Raw genomic sequence first — 24,532 nt, 5'->3', positions numbered from 1 at the left:
GCGATATACCCACTTAATAAAACGAGAGAGAGAGCTACTCAGTTCTAAAATTTTCTCTCTAGCTAATAATAACTGTGTTCAACATAGCAGTAGATGAAGGTGCTGTACCTTCACTCTTCCAGTCAAGTGCAATCTCAGGGATCAGGACTTCCAACAAAGAATCTTGTTACGGTATGATTATAGGCACAATAGGCCCATCTCATAATTGAAGCTCAAAGTCTTGAACGAAGACTGCTCGTAGAGACATGGGACCTCTATGTCAACTTACTGGCTAACATCACTAGCAGGACTAAAGAACTAGTGCATTTAGCAATGAAGGTAATTATTATAGATGAAACACTCTAACGACTCCGCAAGTCAAACTGACAATTGCCAGAGCAATATGAGTATATCATAGAACAAGAGATATAACAGTCTAGAATACAACAGTCTAGCACATCAACTCAGGATATATATTTGCACTGACAGCAACTTCTTATTTCTCATACAATGAGAATCAGTCAGTACTAATTAGGTATTTAATGTTTATGTCAAAGTCGCACAGTATACCAAAGGGCATTCACATTTCTTCTACCTCTTCTTAAGTTCTTAAAACCTACAAAAAAATCTCCTCGAGGAACACCTGAGTGGTTGCAGCAGGTCTTGGCAGCAGCTAGTCCTCACAGAAAGCTATCAATTGCTGCAACTTCAAAAAAAAAATGTAGAAATATTTTGAATCCTTGGGTGAACCAATCGATAACATCTCAAAAGTCAGCATGTCAACCAATCAGCTCGCCTTAGAATCTGGAAGCAGAATAAAACAACTATGAAAAAGTGCAAAAACGATTAAGTACGAGTGCAAGTGTTGGTGTTTGTGACCAAAACAATGATCACAAAAAGTAATCAAAATGCAGAGGTTGGAGGGGCTTAATGATTTCTCACTTATAAGACATCAAAAACTTATGAAGTAGCATATAGATTAAATGAAACTGAACAGTTTATTACAACAGAAATCCAGGAGAATAAATTACTATAAAATGAGGTCTAAGTTTTAAGACAACAAGAATTTCCACTCTTCAGGCTTAACTATATCGAGTGGAACACTGGTTAGACATGATGATGATGCTCAGGTGTCAGGACACAACAAGATAGCAAACCCTTAAATTGGCCATCAACGCATGCCATATACCATGTTATAAAGCTTGTGCAATTAAAGAAAACAACTAAACAAATATGCTAGCTTGTGCGTGGTCAAACCATTAAGAGTTTTAAAACTCAACTGAACTGTATTACTCCAGCCTACTGGACAAAACACATGATATATCCCAGGTCATGCAATGCACTTAACAGAGCTTGAAGAATCTAAATCAGAGGCCACAAACAATTAATCAAATAACACGCAATTCTCTGATTTTCCCTCATTGCTCCTCTCTCTCTCTCTTATTTTATGGAAGGGAAGAGGCAAGGTTCAAAACATTAGAAATTCAGGAGAACTTATGGCATAAACTTTACCATTGTTATTGCCAGATGATCCATTTTCCTTTTTCTCTGGAACATATTGTTCAAGGAATTGCTGAATTGTTCTCCAGTAATGATCACCACCAGCTAGCCAAGTATCCATATGCATTCCACTAGGAAAATCCACAAAGAGGCATCGCCTGTTATGAGCAGCTGCTTTAGCATACAGCATCTGCATGTGGACTGGGGGAACCATCTCATCTTGCAATCCAGAAAGAAAAAGGATTGGCTGCTTAATCTACAGTTACGAAAGGTGAATTATAGACTGACACATAAACTTGTAAACCAGAAGGAGAAGAAAAACTAGGGCAAGGATAGAGGGAAAGAAGGGCACAAAGAGCAGCACAGAACATATTCGTTTTTCCAGATGTTGTGCATGAAATTTGGAAATATTTCTTGATGCCAGAATCTAACAGGCATTAAATTTCAGATTGGGCAATTTGTAGAAATTTTCATTGGTGCATGCGTTGAAAATATTTTAAAATGTCCTGAAATATTTGAACTGCATTATTCAATCTTGAAATGATGCCTGCTTAGAATAAAAAAACAATCAAGGATAAACTTCGCTTAGGATCAAGTACGGTGCATGCTCAATCATATATCATGATAGTTCACATTCATAAGGGTGAAACAAAAAAACAAAAAAACAAAAAACTTACGTAGGTGACAACCAAATCAATGACATACCATTCAAGTCCTTTATGTATGTGCAACACATTACATAAAAGTTAGTTACGCAAAGCAGGAGATTCTACCAAGACATATCCTTACCTGGCCAACGACATCAATTGTACTCCATGGAGATCGTACGAGAAAATTAAGAATTTTAGGACCTTTTGAATTTTTTCCAATGAACCACTTCAGGAAGGGCAATAAAACTCCAGCCATGTCAAGAATAGACGTGAAAGTGTTCTCCAGTATTATTGCAGCAACCTGCAACACAGAGTCAGGCCAGAAAAATAATGTGCCCAAAAAAGTCCACAAAAGAGAAAAGGAGATGTGGCAATTGGAACAGAAATTTTATTGCAACAAGCTGCAAATATCACAAGGAATTGGACAAAGTAATCAGGGATCGAGAATTTAGTGAGAATATATCTAATATTGATGTGATGATATACATTATGAAGGTGCTAGCCAAAAAAATCATGATGAAGAGACTGGTTTGTGTAGATCCCTTCTCACTCTCTCTCTCTCTCTCACACACGCACACCAGTTTGAGAAGATCATCAAGTTTACTATATCCACAGACAAGAGACATAATAAAGCTACTTGAGCAACCAAAAGGCAAGGGAAACTTAGAATGACATAAGAGTGAGCATAAAATAAAGTTTGGCAATCCCAATAGAAATAAACAACCAGATTGGCAATTATATCCATATGTTCTACAATGATTGAACTCATGCTAACTACAGAAATATATCACCGACAATATTTCCATTTTTATATATAAGTAATATGGCATCAACTTATTAGACACAACAAAGACATTATGTTATAATATTTGCCTATTTGGAGCTAGCAACATGATTCCTGGTTCACCATTTCACTGCAAAAATACCTTGTCAGGATTGTTTTTGGTAAGCACAGCTCCAACTGCACCCCCAAGTGACCTTCCAAAAACAATAATTCTAGATGTGTCAATGTCAGTCCTCTGAGAAAGATGATCCAATGCAGCCTAACCAAATGAAAGAAAGCCATGCCATTTGAGAACAATGATCAAATCTAAGTGGGTGAATTTGGAAGTTAAAAAAAGAGAAGAAGAAGAAGATATCTTGACCAAAAATCAAACCTGAGCATCCCTTGTGATTCCATGCTGGGAAGGATATCCATCACTAGCTCCATAACTGTGTTGATAAATGAAGCATTAGTGTTAATTCAGTCAAACAAACGGCACAGACACTATTCCAGTTTCAGCTACTCATGAAATAACACAGCACATACCCTCGGTATGAAAGCATAAAAACGTTGCAATTCAACCTCTGTATCATTATGCGGACCATTTCGAGACGATGGGCAATATCTGAGGCGATAGTCAAGGAACATCAAAAGCAACTGAACCTAGTAAAAAATAAAATAAAACCAGGACAAAGTACCAATTGAGAGATACAAAATAACATATGCAATCTGATGTAAATCTCCCTAAATTTTAGTAGCCATGATTATGACTATTAGGATACTTCCCGCATTTTCTTGGAAGAATAAAATGGTTGGACCTGAAAAACAAAAGGCACTAACTCAGAAGCCTTGAAAAGCATAATTAACATAGAATACAGCTGTCTATAATGGATTCTACAATTAACAGCAATATTTCAGGTCATGATTAATATATGCTACACCAGTAATCCATAATTTTGATGTTCCAATCATTTCTGGATGTTTCCTCCAGTACCCAGTGTTTTTTCCCATTTTTTTTTTGTATTTTTTTTTTTTTTTAATGACAAGGAAAAAGCTGACACAGAGTGCAACAATAATAGCGCAACACACATCTCCCCATAAGTAAAAACCATAGAAACAAGCTAATTTTACAAAAATCTCATCGAAACTCAAGTAGACATCACTTCTGAACTTCACACTTCAAATCCACACATAATTCCAGAAGTCACTCTGCCTCAATCAAAACCTAAAAGAAAAAAGTAAGACAAGCTTGTAAGTAAAGGGTTTTCTATTTGCACTCATCAATTCTCATCTTCCACAGTTAAAGGTAAAACCATTAAACCCTAACCCTAAAGCTATCACAACAAAAATAGAATCCAATCATTCCAACCAATCCTATAAACCAACCGCATTTAATCGTCCAAAATCTGGGCAAAAATTCAGTCCAAATTCCTTTAATTTTGAAATTCTCACTTCAACGAGATTCGAATTCTAAAATTCAATTCCACATCAACCAAAAAAAAATGTCAATTTCCTCCAAATTTCTCTTCAACAATATTGAAATCCAAAATTCAACATTAAACAATTACTAAAAATAAAATAAAATAGGAATACTCCAATTCTAGCTTGAAAACTTGAATCCAATACAATGAAATGAAGCCTGAACAGTGAATACTGAACTCCTATAACCTATAACAATGAAACCCTAACACACTGCAACAACCTAATTATTAAGAGAAGAAGAAATCGTCTTGAATTCCTTCAAATTCAAAAGTCTCAGTTTGACTGAATTTCAAAATCCAAAATTCACTACACATAAAAATTAAAGGGGAAAAAAAGAAGAAGAAGCTGAAGACTCCAATTCCAGCTCGAGAACTCGAATTCAACGAATCTAAACACTAAATTCCTATAACCTAACAACAACAACAACAACAAAACCCTAATTCAGACTCTTCAACAATATATATATATATATAAAACAAAATCATTTCAAATTCGAAAAAGTCACTTGGAATGAAATGCGAAAATTCAAAATTCCGCCTAGTCTAAAAATTAAGACAAGCTTGTAAGTAAAGGGATTCCCATTTGCGCTCATCAATTCTCATCTTCCACAGTTAAGTAAAGGTACAACCATTAAACCCAAACCCTAAAAAGCTATAACAACAAAAACCTAACACACTCCAACTAGAATTCAACGACTCTAAACACTAAATTCCTATAACCTAACAACAACAAAACCCTAATTCAGTGAAACAGCGACCTAACTCTTCGAAAAACTCACTTGCACGAAATTCAAAATTCCAAAATAAATAAACAAAAGCCGAATGCTCCAATTCGAGCTGGAGAACTCGAATCGAAGGGAAGCAACTCCTATATGTATGTATATGTGATATATCGCAACAACCAAACCCTAAGACTCTGAAACAAACACCAACAGCAAACGAATGAGAGAGAGAGAGAGAGAGAGAGAGAGAGAGAGAGAGAGAAGGGTGACCTCGGCAGTCGGGGAAGAGCTTGATGAACCAGGAGTGGAGGCGGACGCCGTCGGAGGCGTGGAGAAAGACGTCCTCGTAGGGGAGGCGGAGGCGAGACGGCGTGATCTGGTAGGACTTCGTGAGACCAGGTAGCACCGGCACGTAGACTAGCTTTTCCTGAAACGCCACCAGCAATGCCATCCCGGCCACCACTATTCCGCCCACTCCGTACAGCAAGGCATTCACGTACGTGACCATTTCTTCTCTCCTTTCCTTTCCTTTCCTTTCCTTTCTCTCCGCTCTGGTCTTCCACCTCGCTTTCTAATTTTCTATCTTTCGTAAGTCTATAATAAGTCTCTCTGTCTCTTTCTGTCTCACAGTGTTGGAAGTGGAGAAAAACGAGTGGAATTTTCTTTTTGATTCTTTCGTTGGGAATGGGAATGGGAATTTTGGGAGAACGTTTAGAAATTCTAGGATTTTTAATTTTAAGATTCTCGTGCTGAAAAAAAGAAAGTAAAAAAAAAAAGAAAATGGTAAAAGAGAAAAGAAAGTGGTAAGTAGTAACTATCTATATCATCAAATCAAATTTCCAATGTTTATATGACTGCCTGCCTTAAAAGGTGGGACTTATTGCATCTTTACTATGTTTTGGGGTCCAAGTTTCAATAATCATTAATCAATTTCTTACCTAATACTACTATAGTATATTTTTAATAGAAATATTGGAATTAGATTACCTAATTTTATTATAAAGACGAGGTAGGTTAGGTCCAACTAATAAGTTCCAACTTTTATATCTTTTTTGTGAATGAAGTTATAAATTTTTCTTCAACTTTACATTTTTGGTACTCTAATAGAAGTTAACTAGAGAGGAAAGTGCTTGAATAGCCTAATCAATAGGTTAATATGGGACAATTAAGTTTGATTTGGCTTCAATGCATTGAACCCAAAATGGTTTGGATGCGTGTTTAAAATTGATCATATGTTTGCATCATGTCTTGTTCAATGTATTGAAATACTGGATGAAAGTTTTGCCACTCATAATTTACCATCTTTGGTTACCCAAAAAAAAAAAAAAGGGTCACCCATGGTGTTCAAGTTTACTATGAAGAAGTCATTGTTGAGAGTTGAGACAAATCAAAAGTCAAGGCCCATGCGGTAGAGGGGGTTTCAAGAATTCTATTCTTAATTTAAAAAAATAATAATAATAATCATTTTCGTTATCCTAAGCAAAAATGAAGCAAAGGAAAGCAGGAAGCCATTGATTAAATTATATGTTTTAAATCAATTTGGCCCATTGAATATAGAAGGTAGGTATAGAAAGCCATTATGAGAGAGAGAGATAGAGGTGGCTCCACATGCAAGCCAAGGTGGTCATAGGACCACCCTGACTTGCAAAAAAAAATGTATATATACACTTGCTAAAAAAACATTATATGTTAAACTAACCTATTGTGACCACCCTAATAAAAATATTAAACACCCTGATTTGAGAATTACAAAAATTTTGGTTCAACAAAAATAAGAGTAATGTTACATTCACAACAAATTCAATGTAGTAAGCTGTTACTAATTCTAATTTAACCCAAATATAGATATTATTTTTTTACTCATCAATAACAGTTTTTTGCATAAGATTTTGTTTGTTTGTTTAGACCCCCTAAAAAACAGATTAGTTTAACCTAATGAATTAGCCAAGTATTTACTTAGGTTAATTATGAGTTCTAGGCTAAACACATGCAAACATATTACTTGGTGCGGAAAAGTAAAGAAGACAATAATATGATGACCTAGGAAAACTAATGAAACCAACCGTTTCAAAGTAAAATCCAAAGGAAGATTTAACCTAGCTATCCTCAAGGTAAACAAATTCATTGTGATAGAATGGAAGATTACAATAGATTTAAACCCTAAATCTAAAACTACCTCAAGTAGAACTTACTAATATGACCACGTATAGCTTCGACTCCACAGACTCTTCTATCTTGGATTTGCTAAACACAAACTCCTCGTTTGTGACTTTAAGATCTCACTCAAAGGTTTCAGATCACCATCAATAGTAGATCTTTATGCAACAACTTGTTTCCACCAGTTCTTAATTGTAGATCTCATTCTAGTAGATGCTTGTAGAGTTAGAAAGTTACAAAAACCTCACAGAAGTAACTCACAAGACTTGCAAGAGCTTCTAAAATGTAATTAGGGTTTTCCTTTTATACCTTGTAGTGTTGGACTGAAGCCCTAAACGTTTTTGCAAACTTGGACCTAATTTAAAATATCTGCAGAACACGATTTTCAATCAGTTGAACCTATCTTTCAATCAGTCGAGCTTCACAAAAACTAGATTCTTCTTTCTGCTTACATGTTCTTGAACCTTGACTTGAACCATCATGAGCAATGTCTAACATCTAATCTAGACATGTTTTGATCTCAGTTTGCCAACATACATAAATTTAGAAATCTAAACATTTAATCCTAAATATTTAGAACCTAACATATTTATTGTAAAAAATGTTGTAGACGTAACATTACTCCAAAATTAATTCCCCCCTGCCCCCGCCCGCCCGCCCGCCCAAACATAATCCTTAATCCCTTTTATAAACTTAAAAAAAATCTTAAATAACAACAATAAATATTAGCCCAAATAACAACAAATATAAATCAAACAAAAACAAGACAAGACCAAACAATAACAAGTGAAAAAAATTGTTTAACAAAAAGCCTATTATAAAACAAAAAGATAAAAATCAATAATCATTTAAATTTGTAGATCATTCAACATATTCAATAAAATAATCTCTAATTTCATTTTTCCTTAAAAAATGGTAATAAGAAAAATATTGTGGTTGTGAGTTCTCTTTGATGGTGACGACAATTATACTCTTTTAGCTTTGCAATTGCAACAATTTTACTCTCCTTAGTGACTTGACTCGCAATTGTAGCAAATATTCAATTTACCGCTTTATTAGATTTTGTATTGTAAGGACACGATTCGTAACGAACCGCAGCGATGTGGGGTTCGCACGTAAAAAGGCCCAAAACAATATCATTTGTAGAGTGTGGGTTTAAAAAGCTAGGCCTTAGTCACCAGATGGTGGGTTTTTCATGGTATTCGTACGTGCCTAGGTTATCTTCACCCATGGAGTCTTTCTCCTGGAGGTGGGCTGGGAGGCTCTAGTTTTTGGCCTTTTTTTCCCAGTCCCCTCTTTAGGTTACTTATTTTTCCTTTTATATTTGCCTGCGTTCATTGTCCTTCGTCCACGTATAGGGTCAACCTTTCCAAGATTGATACTTGTCCCATCAGCCCATATTCAAAGTCGTTGGGGGTGGTTGTAAAAGCCAAAGAATGCGGCTCTGTCAGGTTCAGAGCATTGAATGGCAGTAAGAGCAGCTTTCCCTGGATATTTTAGATCTTTCTTCCAAGTTTCAGTCCTATACCGTTTTTACCCCTCTTTCAAGGGGGACTTTGGGTCTGCCGAGGACTGAACTGCCCTCGGCGGTATCCAAAGGCTATCTTGCCGAGCTTGGGCCATAGCCCTCCTTGGCTTGGGCCTTTGGATTCTCCCCGGGTAGATGGGCCTGGCCCATAAATCGTTTGGGCCCCACATGTATAAATTAAATTTCTTAGTAACCACCCTAAAAAAAATTCCTAGAACCGCCACTAGGGAGAGAGAGAGAGAGTTTTTAGAGTAAGGAAATAAAAATGAATCTTTTACGTCATAAATTGAAGTTGATTTATCTAGGTGAAACACAAAATTTTATCGACAGTTTCCCATTTTCTCTACTCTATTATTCCCAAAATAATATAAATGAATAATGAAAATGGAAAAAGGTTTCAAATTAAAACAATTTCATAAGTTTAGATTGTAATTGATAAAATTATAAACATGGGACATAATTTGAAGCATGATATAAAGTATAAACTTTATATATTTTATGTAATTTTCACTAAAAAATTTGCTTGCTTAAAAATATGTATGAAATTTGACAAGATCTTGAAAGCTAAGCAACGAACTTGACATAACAAATAATTGAAGAGCCTTGGTTTGAGAGTTAAAGGAAAAAATTAAAAAAATTTAATGTATACTATATATATATATATATATATTTGAAATTCTAATACATGTATAGCAACCAAAATAATAATTTAGCCTAAAAGTTCAAATTTGTGGATAGAAAATTATCAAATTATTTTAAAACTATTTCAATAATATTATAATAATTATTCATGCAATATGCAAGACCTTATACGAGAATTTGTGTACTTATCTAGGTAAGTTTTTATAAAATATTAATTACTAATTTAAACAATGGATGATGATGTGGTCCAAATGTTTGTTTTTGTTTTTTTCATAGATTCAGCTAAATAAGAGTGTTTATTGAGGATTTTTTTAGGATCCGCTTATTTTGTTGAAATTGAAAATTTTTTATTAAAAGTATTATAAATAAATGTAAAATTTAGCTGAAATAGTATAGTTGGACCCATGAATAGTACTAAAAAGTGTAGTGGAACCTATGAATAGTAGCAAAAATAAGTCGAATGGTAAAATAAATTAGCAAAACTAATCATGCCAAACGGACACTGAGTCTACATGTGTGAGATTGTCTCATTTTTAATTAGTTTGTAATAAATTGATTATGTAACTCCTCCTTGAATGAAGTTCACGCTTTATAGTTCTAACTACTAACTAACAAAATGGAGAGAGAGAGATAGAGAGGCAATTATAAAATCCATGATACATGAGTGTCCAATTAATTATGACTCAGCCTTGGGTCCATATATATAATTGATTTTTTTTTTTGGTTGCTGAGTAAATACTTTATTTACTGCAAAACAAGGAGATACAATCCATATTGGGCCTGTGGCCATCTCAATCCAAAACTTGAATAATCAAAAGCGACAAATTAGAGATGGGTATTGGCCCATTCCAGTTCAAAAAGGCAGCCCATCTAGCTAAAAGATGAGTTGCTTCATTACCTTCTCTAAAAATAAAAGAAAATTTTACATTATCAAAATCTTTAACAAAATACAAAATGTCCTCCACCACAGGTTCAATACTCCAATGAGGCGCTGACTCTTGATTTCTCAATGGCTCAATTACATTCCATGCATCTCCTTCAATCACAACATTCTTAAAACATGCATTTCCTGCTCTTTGAATGGCCAACAAGGCTGCATTTGCCCCATCAAATAAAGGGCTACCTGGGCTCAGCTGCTCTACCCATGCAGCTACAAGTTTACCTCCCTCTTCCTACTACTGCCACAGATGTTTTTCCTTCTCTTATTGCAGCATCAAAATTCAATTTTATCCAATTTGGTGGAGGTGGGATCCATGTTTTGTCCTTAGAAGAATTTTTACTTTGAATCTTCCAAGCTTGCTTGTGTTCCTCAAAGGATTTATTCACTTGCCTTGCAAGTTCAACCGGAGTTGTTTTGATTCCTTCCACTCGAGCCTTGTTTCTACTCATCCAGACTTGGTCACACATGATTGCAGCAAATAATTGAAACTCTTTTGTTGTTTCATCATCTAGGCCTAGAGAGGGTTTCGGGTTGATAATCATCTTCACCCAATCTACTACGGATATGGAATCCAAAGTGTTCATCCTCAAAGGCCATGGGGCTAGGAGCCAAACTTGAGCTGCCTAGTCAAACTGCAAAAATAAATGCTCCAAAGTTTCTGGAGCCTTGCTGCATAAGTGGCACTCATTTGATGGGAGGGTAAACCTTCTATTTAGTATAGAAGTTGTAGGGAGGATTTCCCAAGCCAATTTCCACAACAGGTTCTTAAGCCTAGCATGTATTTTCATCTTCCATAACTCCTTCCAATCCTTGCTTTGCATCACAGGGTGAGAGGTTGAGGTGGGAGTTCTAATAGCATTATAAGCCGATTTCACTGAAAATTCACCTGAAGGATTCAAGCATCAAAAAACTTGATCATTAATAGATTGTTGAGAGAGGTGAATGCTGAGGATTTAATTGACTATAATTGGCTCAAAAAGATCTGAAAGTAAACCTCTATCCCATTGTCTTGAGTCTTGATCAATCAATTCAGCCACTAAATGTGCTTCACAAGTAGCTCAACTTCTAACTTAAGGGATTAGATTAGGCTCATTTGGAATCCATGGGTCTTCCCATATCCAAGTGTTCAATCCATTACCTATCTTGTGGCATAATCCTTTTTTAAGCACTTCTCTACCACCAAATATACTTTGACAAGACCAAGATGCTACTTTTGGCATAGACATTCTCATAAACTTTTTGCTTCTCACATATTTCTTTTTGAACACTTTGGCCCACATCTTATCAACATTGCTAGCAACCTCCCACGTCATTTTAGCCACCAAGGCTTTGTTCATATCTTTTGTTTTCTTGATGCCTAACCCACCAACACTTTTTGGGGTACATGTCGAATCTTAACTCTTGAGGTAGCAACCCCTTTTGTTTTCCTCTTTAGAACCCTACTAGAAATTTTTGTTCATAGAGTCCAATTTATTACAAACTTGTTTTGGTAGGAGCAGAGATGAAGCTTGATAGGATGGAATAGAGGAGGCCACAGAAGAAATTAGAGTTGTTTTACTTGCCTGAGATAGAGTTTTCATCTTCCAACCCTACAACCTTTGCCTCACTTTTTCAATGATCTCCTCAGTAGCAGCTTTCTTGTCTCTACCTGAGGCCATAGGAATGTCCAAGTATTTTTCTTTTCTATTGGACATTTGAATTCCAATAGAGTTTGCCAATTGAGATCTTACTCCTTGGTTCACATTTTTGCTAAAAATTATCACCGATTTCAAGAAATTCACCTTTTGGCCAAACCAATCAGAGAAAGTGTCTAAACATGCTTTGATACTCCCCATGTTCACCTCATTTGCTTGAACAAAGATGAACAAATCATCTGCAAATTGAAGGTGGGTGATTGGCATCAAGTTAGGGGCAAATTTATAGCCAATAATTTTGTTATTTACTGCTTCTCTCTCTATGAGTCTAGCAAGAACTTCAGCTGCAAGGATAAATAGAAAGGGAGAGAGAAGATCACCTTGTCTCAACCCTCTCTTTGGCTTGAAGAAGCTATAAGGGCTGCCATTAATTAAGATTGAAAATGAGGTTGTAGTTACACATTGCATCACCCACTGGATCCAAATGTTTGGAAATCCAAAACCATGGAGGACTTTCTCTAGGAAACACCACTCCAATCAATTGTAAGCTTTCTCCATATCTATTTTTAAACCCATCCAACCTTTTTTTTCCCTCTTTTCTTCTTCATGTCATGGATAATTTCTTAAGCCTTCTCTTGAATTTTCCTCCCCAAAATGAAAGCTGTTTGCCATGGAGAAATTAGCTTAGAGAGAACCTACTTTAATCTGTTGGCTAGCAGCTTCAAAATGAACTTATATATAACATTACATAAACTTATTGGCCTGAATTAGGAAACCATTGCAACTTTATTCCCTTTAGGGATAAGGACAATGAAGGAATGATTTATTTCTCTCAACATGTAACCCCTTTGAAAAAAAGTGGTAATAGCTTCAATGACTTCACCTCCTATTATATTCCAATAGAACTTGAAGAAATGGGCTGACATTCCATCAAGACTTGGAGCCTTATTTGATTCCATACTGAATACAACACCTTTAATCTCCTCTGGTTTAGGAATTTTTGATAGCATCTCTATATCCTCTTAAAACAAGCTTGGGTTTATCAAGTTTTCCATGTTATTTGGGATTAAGGGATTAGACGTATCAAAAAGATTGGTGAAAAAACTCTCAAAACATCTTCCGATCTCCTCTCTCCTCGAAACCCATGAGCCTTGCTAGTTTTTTATAAAGTCAATCGAATTCTTACACCTTCTAATTATGGTGGTGAGGTGGAAAATTTTGGTACTAAGATCAGCTGCAGTCAGCCACTTTGTTCTAGACTTTTGCCGCCACAGAGTTTTCTCCCTTTGGAGCCATTCTTGAAGCTCCATATTGATACTTGCTTCTTTACTTAAACTTTCTTGAGTTGGATCTTCACCTTGGATATTTCCCAAATTCTCCTTGCAATTCTTTATGTTTTGTTGGATATTCCCAAACCACTCCTTATTCCAAATTCTGAATTCTTTTTTTGCCTCTTTGTGCTTTTGACAAACTTTGAACAATGGGGTACCTTGAATATTAGCTTTCCAAGCCTTCTCAACTACAAACCAACTTGTCTCATCCTTGGTTCACACCTCTTCAAATTTAAAAGGCTGTTTAACCGATCACTGCTCTTTTTCTGTGAATAAGACTATAGGAGAATGATCAGAGGTTGAGGATGGTAAATGCTCTTAGAAAAATAAATCTCCATCTTTCATTCGCAAATGCTCTATCCAACCTTTCTTTTATATTTGCTAATCCTTCCCTTCTATTAGACCAAGTATAAGGATTGCCCGAAAATTGGAGGTCAATGAGCCCATTCTTATCAATCACATCATTCGAGCCTAAAGTGGAGAGAAACCGCGCACACACCGGAAGTATACCTAAAGTTGTTTCTTTTGGAAACAACTATTCACTTCGCAAAAGAAGGAGAATCTTCCCATAGAGAATATGGCACGGGTAAGCCAATCAATCAAGCAAGACAAGCACGGACCAAACAAGAGGTCCTACCACTATTATTGCTTAAGCGCATTCATCCACATCCACAACAGAATCCACTCCACCCCAGTAATAGTAATAAGAGGGAGCCGCTACTTCACCCTCTTTTCAGGGAGATCAGGACAAGGCAAAAGGGGAATTCCATTATCGCGGAAATATTCCCCTATGGCACACCCATAATATAGGGCCAAAATTGCAGATTGGTTATAAGGATTGGGCATTGAATCTAACTTGAGTAGACCGGAGCCCACTTTGGTTAGTTTAAGGGCTCTTATATTGGCTGGGCTCTTCACTTCCTCCAATTTCCTTTTTCCTAGATTAAGAACCTCTGTTTGATTTATGGGAAGACTATTTTGGGCCTTTATTGAAGCAAGTGCTGGTTGCTCACCTTCATTATAATATGCTATCCATGATAGCACATTGTTTTGGGCCTTGGATAGCCCAATAAGAAGAGATGGGTCATTAAGGACCGAGTCAAACAGGGGAGGTTGATATTCTTTGAATTTGGGGGGGGGGGGGGTTCTTGAGATAGTCTAGAACCTTCAGTTGTTGAATCATGTTTCATTTGAGGGTAAGTATTGCGGTTTTCAAGAACTGGGATAATTGGATTGTTTTGTTCTTGGGAATTTGTACTAGGCTTGGATTGGATTAATAGGAAGGGGTTGGTTGCATCTGGACTGTCTGTTTCCATGGGGGTAAGTGAGTTTAGAGTTGTGGGATCAAGGAATTGGTTGAGAGAGTTTTGATTTCTAGAGTTTGGTTGGATATCTGGTTGGGATTAGGTGGGAAGGTTTGGGTAATGGCTTAGAGAGATGTGTTTTGAAGTGAAATGAGCATCTAGATTTTCAAACCTTGTCAGACTATTCCTCGAGCCAACTACTTGGGTTATGCTAATGTCTGGCTGTTCCTTGGTTCCCGCGTCCTGTGTTCTCTACACTCTTCTTGCTCCTGGGCTATTGCCTCCTTCCTTCCCTTATCTTCCTCATCATTGGATTGAGTACAGCAATGAATTCCACCCACTGTGAAGTTTTTTTACTAGATGATTCTGCCTTTAACCATGGCTCAAATCCAAACGATTCCTTGAGGTTTAATTGCACTTCTACATATGCCCAAAGGCATCTTGCTTTTAAGTGACCCAACCTACCACATTTGAAACAAAACTCTACAATTCTCTCATATTTAAACCGAATCCAAAGATTCGATTATGTGTTTCTGTCTAGAAAAAATTCACTCATCAGTGGGTCTTCAACCTTTACTCTTAGAAATTTGCTCATACAAACTCCACCACTACCAGTGAAGTCCACCTCTAACACCTCTCCCACTAGAGCTCCAATCTCTTCTGCATTTTCCTTTGACATATACTCAATGGGGAGGCCATACACTTGAACCCATAGAGGGATACTTGAGAAATCCATATCCTCAACTGACATATTCTGGTGCCATTGTTTAAGAATAAGAGGAAAACCTTCAATATTCCAAGTCCCAGCTCTAGGATCCTCTTTTTATCTTCTTCACAAGCAAACTTGAACATAAAATATTTTCCTTTAGATCTACAATCTGCACACCTTTGGAGGTCCTCCATAACTCTTATATTCTTGTAAAAAATAAAGTGATGGATGTGCTAATTGATTCTTTCAATTTTTTTTGGGGACTTTTTAAAAGTGGAAAAAAAAAAAAAGGTACAACTAACATTTTTTTTTTAATGTCACAAAAGAAATATATATTTAATAAAAAAAGAATTCACTTATTGCCCCCACATATTGGGGTCTTTTCTTAGGGAGGGAGCCGTAGGCCATTAAAGGTGATGTCAGCTTTAATCCATGTTGGTGCATTTCTTCTTCTTCTTCTTTTTTTTTTTTTTTTTATCCGATAAGGATTGGTGCAACCCTTTATGACCTGTATAATTCTCTTTCGTAAGATAAGATTCCCTTTTTTCTTCTCTCTCTTTGTTACATTCTTCTTTGTTAACTAATTTTTGGTCTTAATAACTTTTAATAATTCCCTACATGGCCGGCAGATCTTTGCAAAACCGGCCAATTTCTTCATGAGAATTACGATTCTGTTATATAAAACATTAAGCACACAAATGTTAGTTTGGTTTGGTTTTGTTTGGATTTGCTTACTTGTTAATTTGTTGCTTAAAAAAAAACATATAATTATCCCTAAAAAACTGTGTATAAACAAATAAATTATATAAACTTCACATATAACCCAAACTAAACACACATTTGTTTAATCATCGGAAACATATCATATATGCAATTAAAATTTTTCTTCCTTTACCTAATACTCAAGGCTTAAAAAATATTGATACAAATCTTTGTACGATGAGACGACGAACCATAACATGCATATGCATCACTCTCACGCACGTAGATTAATTCATATGTACATCTCACATAATTCATTTGTAGCATACATAAAGAGGATAATATATTATGGAAACCCTAAAACATACATAGTATGAAAACGCAAAAAATAGATCAAATTTCTAGCCTTCTAGGGGAATATAGCCGGAAGCATCATATATAAATATATATTGTGTTTGATGATCTCCCATTTATGCAAAGAGTTACATAGTAACAACCAAAGTGACGTATTAGCATAGTAGGATTACAAGCACGGCCTCTCCTTACAGCCATGTGATTATTCTCACAATCCATGCAACGCAAGAAGCAGGAAGCAGATAGATAAACCTGGTACATGGTGGCGTCTCTTACGCAATTTGAAATCAAGCATATTATAATAGCATATAGAAAGTTTAAGTGACAAAGCCAAGGATGAATTGCCAGACCAGTGAAATGGTAATCGTGTACTTCCCAATATCCTCACCGGACGACTGAAGTACAGTGTATCCTCACCGGACAACTGAAGCACAGTGTTGGGTGCCACCGGACACAAGGCTCCCATTGCATTGCATGGCTCCACCCAAGTGGGGAGACAGGCCTGAGAACCTGTGACCCGGCTGCTGATAGGCATTGTTACCATTTCTATTGGAGACACTAGTGATGTCAGAGCAGGCTGTAATGGAACCAACATGTTGATGGGTTCCAAATTGACTACTATCAAAGTCTGATATATTTTCAGTGTCCGAGACATAATGGTTGCTACTAGTGGCGGTTGGATCAGGATTTTGCCCCTTTTTTGTGCTGAGAAAGCGTCCACCAGTCCCCCTAGTCCTATTTAATGCATGACGATGCCGAGACTCATGAAGATATGGCTACATTTAATTGAAAGGGATGCAGATCAGTATATTGAAAAAAATGATACTCTCACCCACCCTTCAGGCTTGTAAAAATACAACAGATGAATCAATGCATGACACCAAACTATATAGGAGATGAAACCCCCCACCCGTTGAGGTTATGGATGAAATGACATTTCCCTTGACGTTTGTAAATGAGTAGGAATATTTATTATTTAAAAAAAAAAAATTGAATATCCCTCAGTAAGCCACTGTGGGAGGGCATACCTTTTTGTTGTATTTATACAAACCCTAAGAAAGATGTCATTTTGCAGAGTTTCATTTTATGAAACCTCAAGGGAAGTAGGTGTAATTTTTTATCTGTTCTTTTTTCCCCAAGCAAATTATCAATTCATTAAAGATTCAAAGCAAAGATCATACAGATTTTCCCAAAACTAAAACATTCACTTCCACAAGAACCAAATGCAGCAAAAGGACATACATACCTTTCGAGCTTTGACAAGTTTGTTTTGAGCCTCAAGTTTTGCACGTGACTGTCTCCTTCTGAGGATTCCATGGTACTGTTTTGGATTGACATAAATGGGTCCATAATCCGTAAAATCAAGTGGCAGTGGGACTCGTGCAGGTGCCATCCCCATCATCTGCGGCCGAATCCGGTTAATTTCAGAAAAAATCGCAACAAATAGGTGAAAGGAAAAAACAGTTTAAGACAAAGGCCAGATTAATAATAAAGTAGATAAAGCTCCATTGTCCCTAGTCAGAGTTGCAATTGTACTGATCCAAAAAAATATTAGTCAGAGTTGGCCTCAACATGGAAAATAGCAAAATAATAGCTTTGTGCTAATTCATGTATTCCAACACCATCTAGCAAATTAGAGTATACAGATTCCCAATTTATGTGTTCTCCACAAGATAAAATTAACAAGGCAGAAGATTGGTATACATAGATCAAAGGGATCCTCAAACATTGAACTTAGTGGAACTTACAATTGCTTGTGGTCCATAAGCAGTCAACAACCCACCAAAGCATGGCTCAGCATAAGGATATGGAACACGAGCCTAAAATGGGAGAAGAAGCATGAGTTTTACAGCATAGCCTACAAACAAGGTTCCATGGTCTACAACTCAACCTACCATTGAATAGCTATGAGCAACTTGTGAGGGATTGAACATAAAATCTGAATTATTCAACAAAAAACCTGCCTTCATTTGACCTTTGGCATTGCCACAACCTTCATCTTGATCTGAATACATATATAAACAATTCATCACATGTTAGGCTAGCGTGTGCAAAAAAGAAACCCTTATGACCCCAGATCTAAATAAAAACATAGAACATTAACATGACATATGCAAGGAATGACCATATAGATTAGGATAAAAGGAGGTACTGCTTTCAACACTTGTTCTGCTGCAGATCCCTATTTCATTTAATTTACTTCAATTGAACTTTCCAAGCCAAATTTTCTATTGAACCATATGTGTAAACCTATCATGGTTTAAATCTCTAGTAACAGAGATCTATATTTTATTTAATTTGCTTCAAATAAACATTCCTAACCAAATCTTCAGAAGACACTTGCTAGCCAACTTTCACAATGAACAGAAAGTACAGGGGGAAAAAAAATAATAATAACATAGAATACACACATTAAAGCAAGTTTAAAGACATCTTTTGTATATGTAGTTCTTAGTCTCCAGAATACCTAACTTATTGAAAAATTGCACCTAGCAAATAATAATTGAATTCTTATTTTCTGCCTCACCTTAAGATCACTGTAAAAGCCTGCACCTCACAAGGGTTATACAAAAAATGTGGAACAGAATCACAGAATCAATTGAATAAATACCTGATTCTGATGAAATGCATTGACCTTGAGAATTGGTCCCTCCCACAGCACCCACTTCATGGTGAGACTGACCAGTAAATTGAATTGTGGATGATTCCTGGTCTGGTAGTTGAAGACCAGTAAATTGAATTGTGGATGATTCCTGGTCTGGTAGTTGAAGACCTAAATGTTTTGCTTCATGAATTTGTTGTTGTGGAGAATCCATTTTCAAGCTTGCGGTCTTGGATGAAGACGATGGAATTTTCTGTTCATTTGAATTCCACCACGATGAGCATTTAACAGTGAGATGGGGCATTGCATGAACAGGTTTTGTCAAGAATTTTTCTTGGGAAAGTTTAGATGTCTGTCAATTTTTTTTTCTGAATTTGATGCCAAAGCCAAAAGATCCTTAACTGTAAGCAGGTTACTTTGGCTCAATTTGAGATTAGCTACTCATGAAAAACACAAAAGTCAATGAGTAATTTTCATAAAATCATGTAAATACATGCATGTAATGACATGTTTGCAATCATTCAAAAATAGAAAAGATGGACTCAAGAACACATCAACATAAAGCCTCCAAGCACTCAAGAAGAGGATTGAATGCATTAATTTATTTCTTCTTTACGGATTTAGTACCCATAATTTTGGAAGTGAGCACCACTTGTATTCTACTACAGTAACCTAAGCCATACCTAATGTTTGACTACACATAAAATGATTTCATGGTAAGGAAAACAATCCTATAAATTAGAATCTCCAAACTCCCAAAGCAGTAAGATCCTCATTTAATAACAAAGAATTTGTTATCAAGGTTTGCCACTGTTAGCCATTTTTCTCATTATCCATATATGATCTTTTTCTTTCCAATTGTACTACTTTTATCAATTAAACCCAACATATCATGAATGAATAACATTTTGTGGATTGAATGGGAATGCTTAACGTTCATATCCTAATTTGTAGGAACAGAATTGAACGTTAGAATTTTGGTGGGTCTTTAAATAACCCATTTGAGCTCTCTGAAAAATGATGATGACTACATAGAAATCCTATAAGGAAAAAACCCATTACAGCCCAAACACTATTCACTCTTATCTCTCCCATTTTATCTAATTAAGAAATATAGATATCTATTTATTTTGTTTAAATTTTACAAAGCCACAATATATAGTTTCAAGAAATTCACCTAAATCAGGAGAAATTATAATGTCCACATGGTGGATAAGTGACGTGGTCCACCATTCCACTAAAAGACTCACACCTGTTTAAAATTGTTGAGTTGAAATTTTTTTTAAAATAGAAACTAATTACTGACTCAGCAATTTTAAACAAGTGGGAGTCTTTTAGTGGAATGGTGGACAAGTGACGTAGTCCACCGGAGGACTGGATAATTTCTCCTAAATCAGATATAACAACAATTACAAGTTTCAGTTAATTCATTTCCTTGAGGAAGTGAAATGTCATAAATTCCATATACCACATACCGTGAAAATTGGAACTGTGTGACACCCTCTTTGGCTTTTTCTGTAATAAGTCATGTCTAAATTATCACATAGAGAAACTATTGCTTTACCCACAATTCCAGAAGGACCAGCACACACACACTTCAAGAAGAAACACCAAATCAGCTATCTTATTTTAAAGCATCATAAATTCATTCAATTTCAACCACCTTTTCTCCTTTAATGCAACCAAAATTCAATGTCAAAATTTACACTAAATCACTGGTTAATTCATATTCTTATCTATAAAAAAATTAAAAAAAAAATTGATAGGGGTTTTATTACTATGCTGACCCTAGCATTATACCAACAGTTGTAGAAATGCAAGCAAACACATAATCTGACAAAGTCCCAAGAGAGAAGAGAAAACACACCTCAGCATTCACCACCACATCATGAGAACAAAGAGCATATTGCCTTTTACTAATCTAAGTTTTTCCAATATACATCAACATCTATTCTTAATATCTTTATTTGATTGGTAAGTTACCGACACAGACTATGCCTCTTGAACCAACAATCTTACCCTCCATCCCATTATTAAGGGAGGTGAGAGTGCCATTTGAGCTGAAGCTCATTAACATCTCTTCTTAATATCTAATGCAATTAGAAAGAACCAAGCCACTTTTGTTACTTAATAGAAGTTCTCTACAGTGGAAAGAGAATGCAGCAGTCAAGCCGTAATCATAACAGTTATTGAAAACATTTATCAAACAACATGTAATTGCAATCACCAAGTTAATTAGTCAAAGATCACCCATGATCCTATACATGCATCATTTAATATTCAAGTAAGAACTTGGTCACAGGCTACAAATAAACACTACAAAATTCCATACTGTAACTCAAAATCCACGAAATGCCATAAAAAGGTCATGGTGACAAAGTTACCTTGGTTGTTTTATGTTTCAAGAACAAAAGAAACCCTAGCTTTAGAAGACCTTGAGAGAAATGCCGCCAGAGTTACATTCAGTCAAATATTAGAAACGACTAACGAGGTCTACATGCAAGTATGCAACATAATTATAAAAAAAAAACCTTTAGGCATAGATCCCTGAAGACTGGAGAGGTTTAATTTCTATAAAGTAGAAACCAAACAATCAGACACACAACAAAACGCAAAAGCAAGTTCAATCACACAAATTCAAAAACATGAATCACAGTAAACATGAGACACCTAGATCAAAATATAACTCTGAAGAGCTAAGTCATTCGAGAAAAAAGAAAAAGAGTGAGAGAGACAGATTCATGGCTTGCCTAACCTTAATAGGTCAAACATCAAAAGGGACATACACAAAAACCCATTACTAAAAATGGGAAAACAATTAAAAGAGAGCAAAAAAAAAAGTAGGTAAAATTTCTAATCCTGTGGGAACAAGAGAAAAAGGAACCACCTACCAAATGCAGTCAAAAACCCATTTCAAGAAATGGAAATGCTCAAGTATGAAACACCCGCAACCAGAAACCGAGAAAGAAAACTTCCAAAAGCATAACACTACAGTCAGAACAACCAATAGCAACAACTTCACCAAGAACTACTTTCCCATCATCATCATCATTATCACTACGATCTAAAACCCCACATGCACCCAATAAAACATCAAATAAAAGAAACCCACTAAGATTCTAGGCCAATAACTGAACCTCCCACAAGAGGAAACGTACATTAAAGAGAGTGGGAAAAAAAAAACACTAGCTAGAGATAGAAAGAAAGGAAAGAATCAAAAGCAAAGAGAGTTATAGCAAATGATGCATATGAGAGAAAAGGATAGTGGAGAGACAAGATAATAAGTAAAAATAAAGAGAGGAAAAAAAAAAAAGAGAGAGAGAAAGAGAGAGACCTTTGGGATCTACTAAGACATGAAGAAGAAGCAAAGAACAGTGGTGTTGGGACGAACTTGGACATGTTTCCTCTCTTGAAACCCCCCACAATACATTCTCTCTCTCTCTCTCTCTCTCTCTTTTTCTTTCTCAAACTATATATGTCTTAGGATGATGTCTTTGGTTGTATCTATAATCTATGTCCGTACAAGTCCCTCTCTTTCCTTGATCGTTGGCTTTGCTGTGTAAGCTTTATAACTAAAACAACCACAAAGAAAGGACTCTTCACTCAACAAAGTCACAAATATTAGTTTCCAATATGAACAGTACACAGCACACACACACTAACACTCTCACCCACCATTGCCAGCCAGGTCTACCACTACAAGTTACAACCTTTACATCTTCTCCAACTTTCCCATCTCTCTCTCTCTCTCTCTCTCTCTCTCTGTGTTCTGTTTGGTACTTTGGTTGGGTGCAAGTTCTCTTTCTTTGGCTCTTTGCTTGTAATTTTCCATTTAACGTCGTTTTCTGACTACTGGGGCCCCAACGCTAACGTCCAAACGCGTCCTTAACCTTTGGCCTTGTCCACACACTCTCTCTCTTACTCTTCTAGCCGCCCTTTACTATGCGGTACAACCCCACGCGCTCTTCACACGCGCTACGTCACATTCGGACCAGGTGACTTATTAAACTTTTTTGGCTCTTTGCTGTTGGCCGTACTCTTCACGCGCTAGTTGACCGCGTGTGATTATTCCCTCACTGTAGTAATAGATTTTAGAAATAAAAAATTATCTGAACTTTGTTGTACTTCGCCCACATTTGGTAGCTTTATTTTCGGAAATGCCCTTCCTCTCTTTGAATTTTTGCCTGCCCGATACCCTTGGAAATCGAAAGGTGGTGTAAATGCCGATAGGATTTTATTTTCAATAGAAGTCTATAAACCCTACTCTTTATTTTATTTTTTTTTTTAATTATACAATTGTTGAAGTAATATTAATTCAATAGTAAACAAAAAAAAGAAGATAATATCAATTTGTGAAATTATTTAATAATCAATAAGTTACGGTCTCAACAATTAGGAGAAAAATTTATGAAAATTATTGTTATTTGAATTGTGAAACATTACTCTTTTAGTTTAGTATTGAAGTTTAGTTTAGCCCCTTTTTTTTTAACATAGTATATAATTTTATAAAATATTTTTTAATCACGTCCAATTTATTTCTTTAAGCAAAATAAGTAATTAAATAATATATATATACACACATAATATTAGTTAGATATGATAATATTAGATCTAATCAATCTTGAATTTAATTTAATATATTAAATTAATAACTTTTTTTTAATGAGATCAAATATGGATGGAAATTAAAAGAATATTGTTTCCCTTCGATTAAAGGGAAATCAATTAAACATTTAGGGATAAGAGGATTAAAAAATTTTGGGAATAAACTTACATTTTCTTATTATGGCCTAATATGGGAATGGGAGAGTGGTATTGTGACTTGAAAGATATGCAGTGGGACTTCGTCAGCTTGCCATAGGTAACTATTAATTACAGAATCGAATTGTAACAGAAAATATAAACTATCTTATTTTAGTCTCATAAACCTAGTATAGAAAGGTGAGGTGTAGTGGTGGATTTATTCTGTTTAGTGTTTTTGTTGTAGTGTTGTGTACTGTTTGTTTGTGGAGTTTGGATGTAGGGCTAGTATAGGTAGGTGTAATGGATGTATTGATGATGGTCATGTTGGGAGTTCCTTGTTTTGTTATATAATGTTTTTTACTTGAGTGGGTGTTTGATTTGATTTGTTGTGTCGTTTTGTATTTATGTACGTTACCAGGATATAATTAGGGTAAACTGCGTATTTGGTCCTTATCCTATACACCATATTTCAATTTGATCCCTAACCTTTTAATTGTGTCAATTTGGTTCTTAACATTTCAGTACCATGTCAATTTAGTCCTTAGTGTTAATTTTTTTATGAAAATTGATGATACGTCTAATGACCAAAATAAAAAATTAGCTTTCATTGATGTGACAATACAATAAAATTTTATTTTGGTCATTTAACATGTCATCAATTTTCATCAAAGATATAACAATAGGGACTTAATTGACATGACACTGAAAGGTTAGGGACCAAATTGACACAATTAAAAGATTAAGGACCAAATTGAAATATGTTGTAAAGGATAGGGAACAAATATGTAGTT

The 24,532-nt window shown here is 35.6% G+C and overlaps 2 protein-coding genes across 5 annotated transcripts; both read right to left on the bottom strand.

The window, feature by feature from the left end:
* Nucleotides 1–342: 342 nt before the first annotated feature.
* On the bottom strand, nt 343–5,832 carry LOC115976046 (alpha/beta hydrolase domain-containing protein WAV2). Of its 2 annotated transcripts, none has more exons than XM_031097130.1 (8): nt 5,366–5,832; nt 3,675–3,710; nt 3,439–3,517; nt 3,287–3,341; nt 3,056–3,172; nt 2,269–2,430; nt 1,492–1,735; nt 343–783 (listed from the first exon to the last, which is right to left on the bottom strand). In XM_031097130.1, the coding sequence occupies exons 1-8, from the start codon at nt 5,601–5,603 to the stop codon at nt 767–769; spliced, it is 948 nt and encodes a 315-aa protein (XP_030952990.1). In that variant the 5' UTR covers nt 5,604–5,832; the 3' UTR covers nt 343–766. The 2 variants fall into 2 exon arrangements, with proteins under 2 accessions (XP_030952990.1, XP_030952989.1); XM_031097129.1 differs by having other exon boundaries at nt 343–685; nt 5,366–5,788.
* Nucleotides 5,833–16,462: 10,630 nt separating this feature from the next.
* LOC115976042 (nuclear transcription factor Y subunit A-3-like) lies at nt 16,463–22,788 on the bottom strand. 3 transcript variants are annotated; one of them, XM_031097118.1, is made up of 7 exons: nt 22,333–22,788; nt 19,170–19,435; nt 19,008–19,124; nt 18,292–18,401; nt 18,145–18,216; nt 17,643–17,798; nt 16,463–17,172 (listed from the first exon to the last, which is right to left on the bottom strand). In XM_031097118.1, the coding sequence occupies exons 2-7, from the start codon at nt 19,300–19,302 to the stop codon at nt 16,810–16,812; spliced, it is 951 nt and encodes a 316-aa protein (XP_030952978.1). In that variant the 5' UTR covers nt 19,303–19,435; nt 22,333–22,788; the 3' UTR covers nt 16,463–16,809. The 3 variants fall into 3 exon arrangements, with proteins under 3 accessions (XP_030952978.1, XP_030952979.1, XP_030952977.1); XM_031097119.1 differs by having other exon boundaries at nt 19,170–19,251; XM_031097117.1 differs by having other exon boundaries at nt 19,008–19,435.
* Between the last annotated feature and the right edge of the window lie 1,744 nt (nt 22,789–24,532).

This window comes from Quercus lobata, chromosome 2, assembly GCF_001633185.2.
Source record: "Quercus lobata isolate SW786 chromosome 2, ValleyOak3.0 Primary Assembly, whole genome shotgun sequence".
Taxonomy (NCBI): Eukaryota; Viridiplantae; Streptophyta; class Magnoliopsida; order Fagales; family Fagaceae; genus Quercus; species Quercus lobata.
The sequence above is the reverse complement of the archived record's forward strand: the minus strand, read 5'-3'. Positions and strand labels throughout refer to the sequence as shown.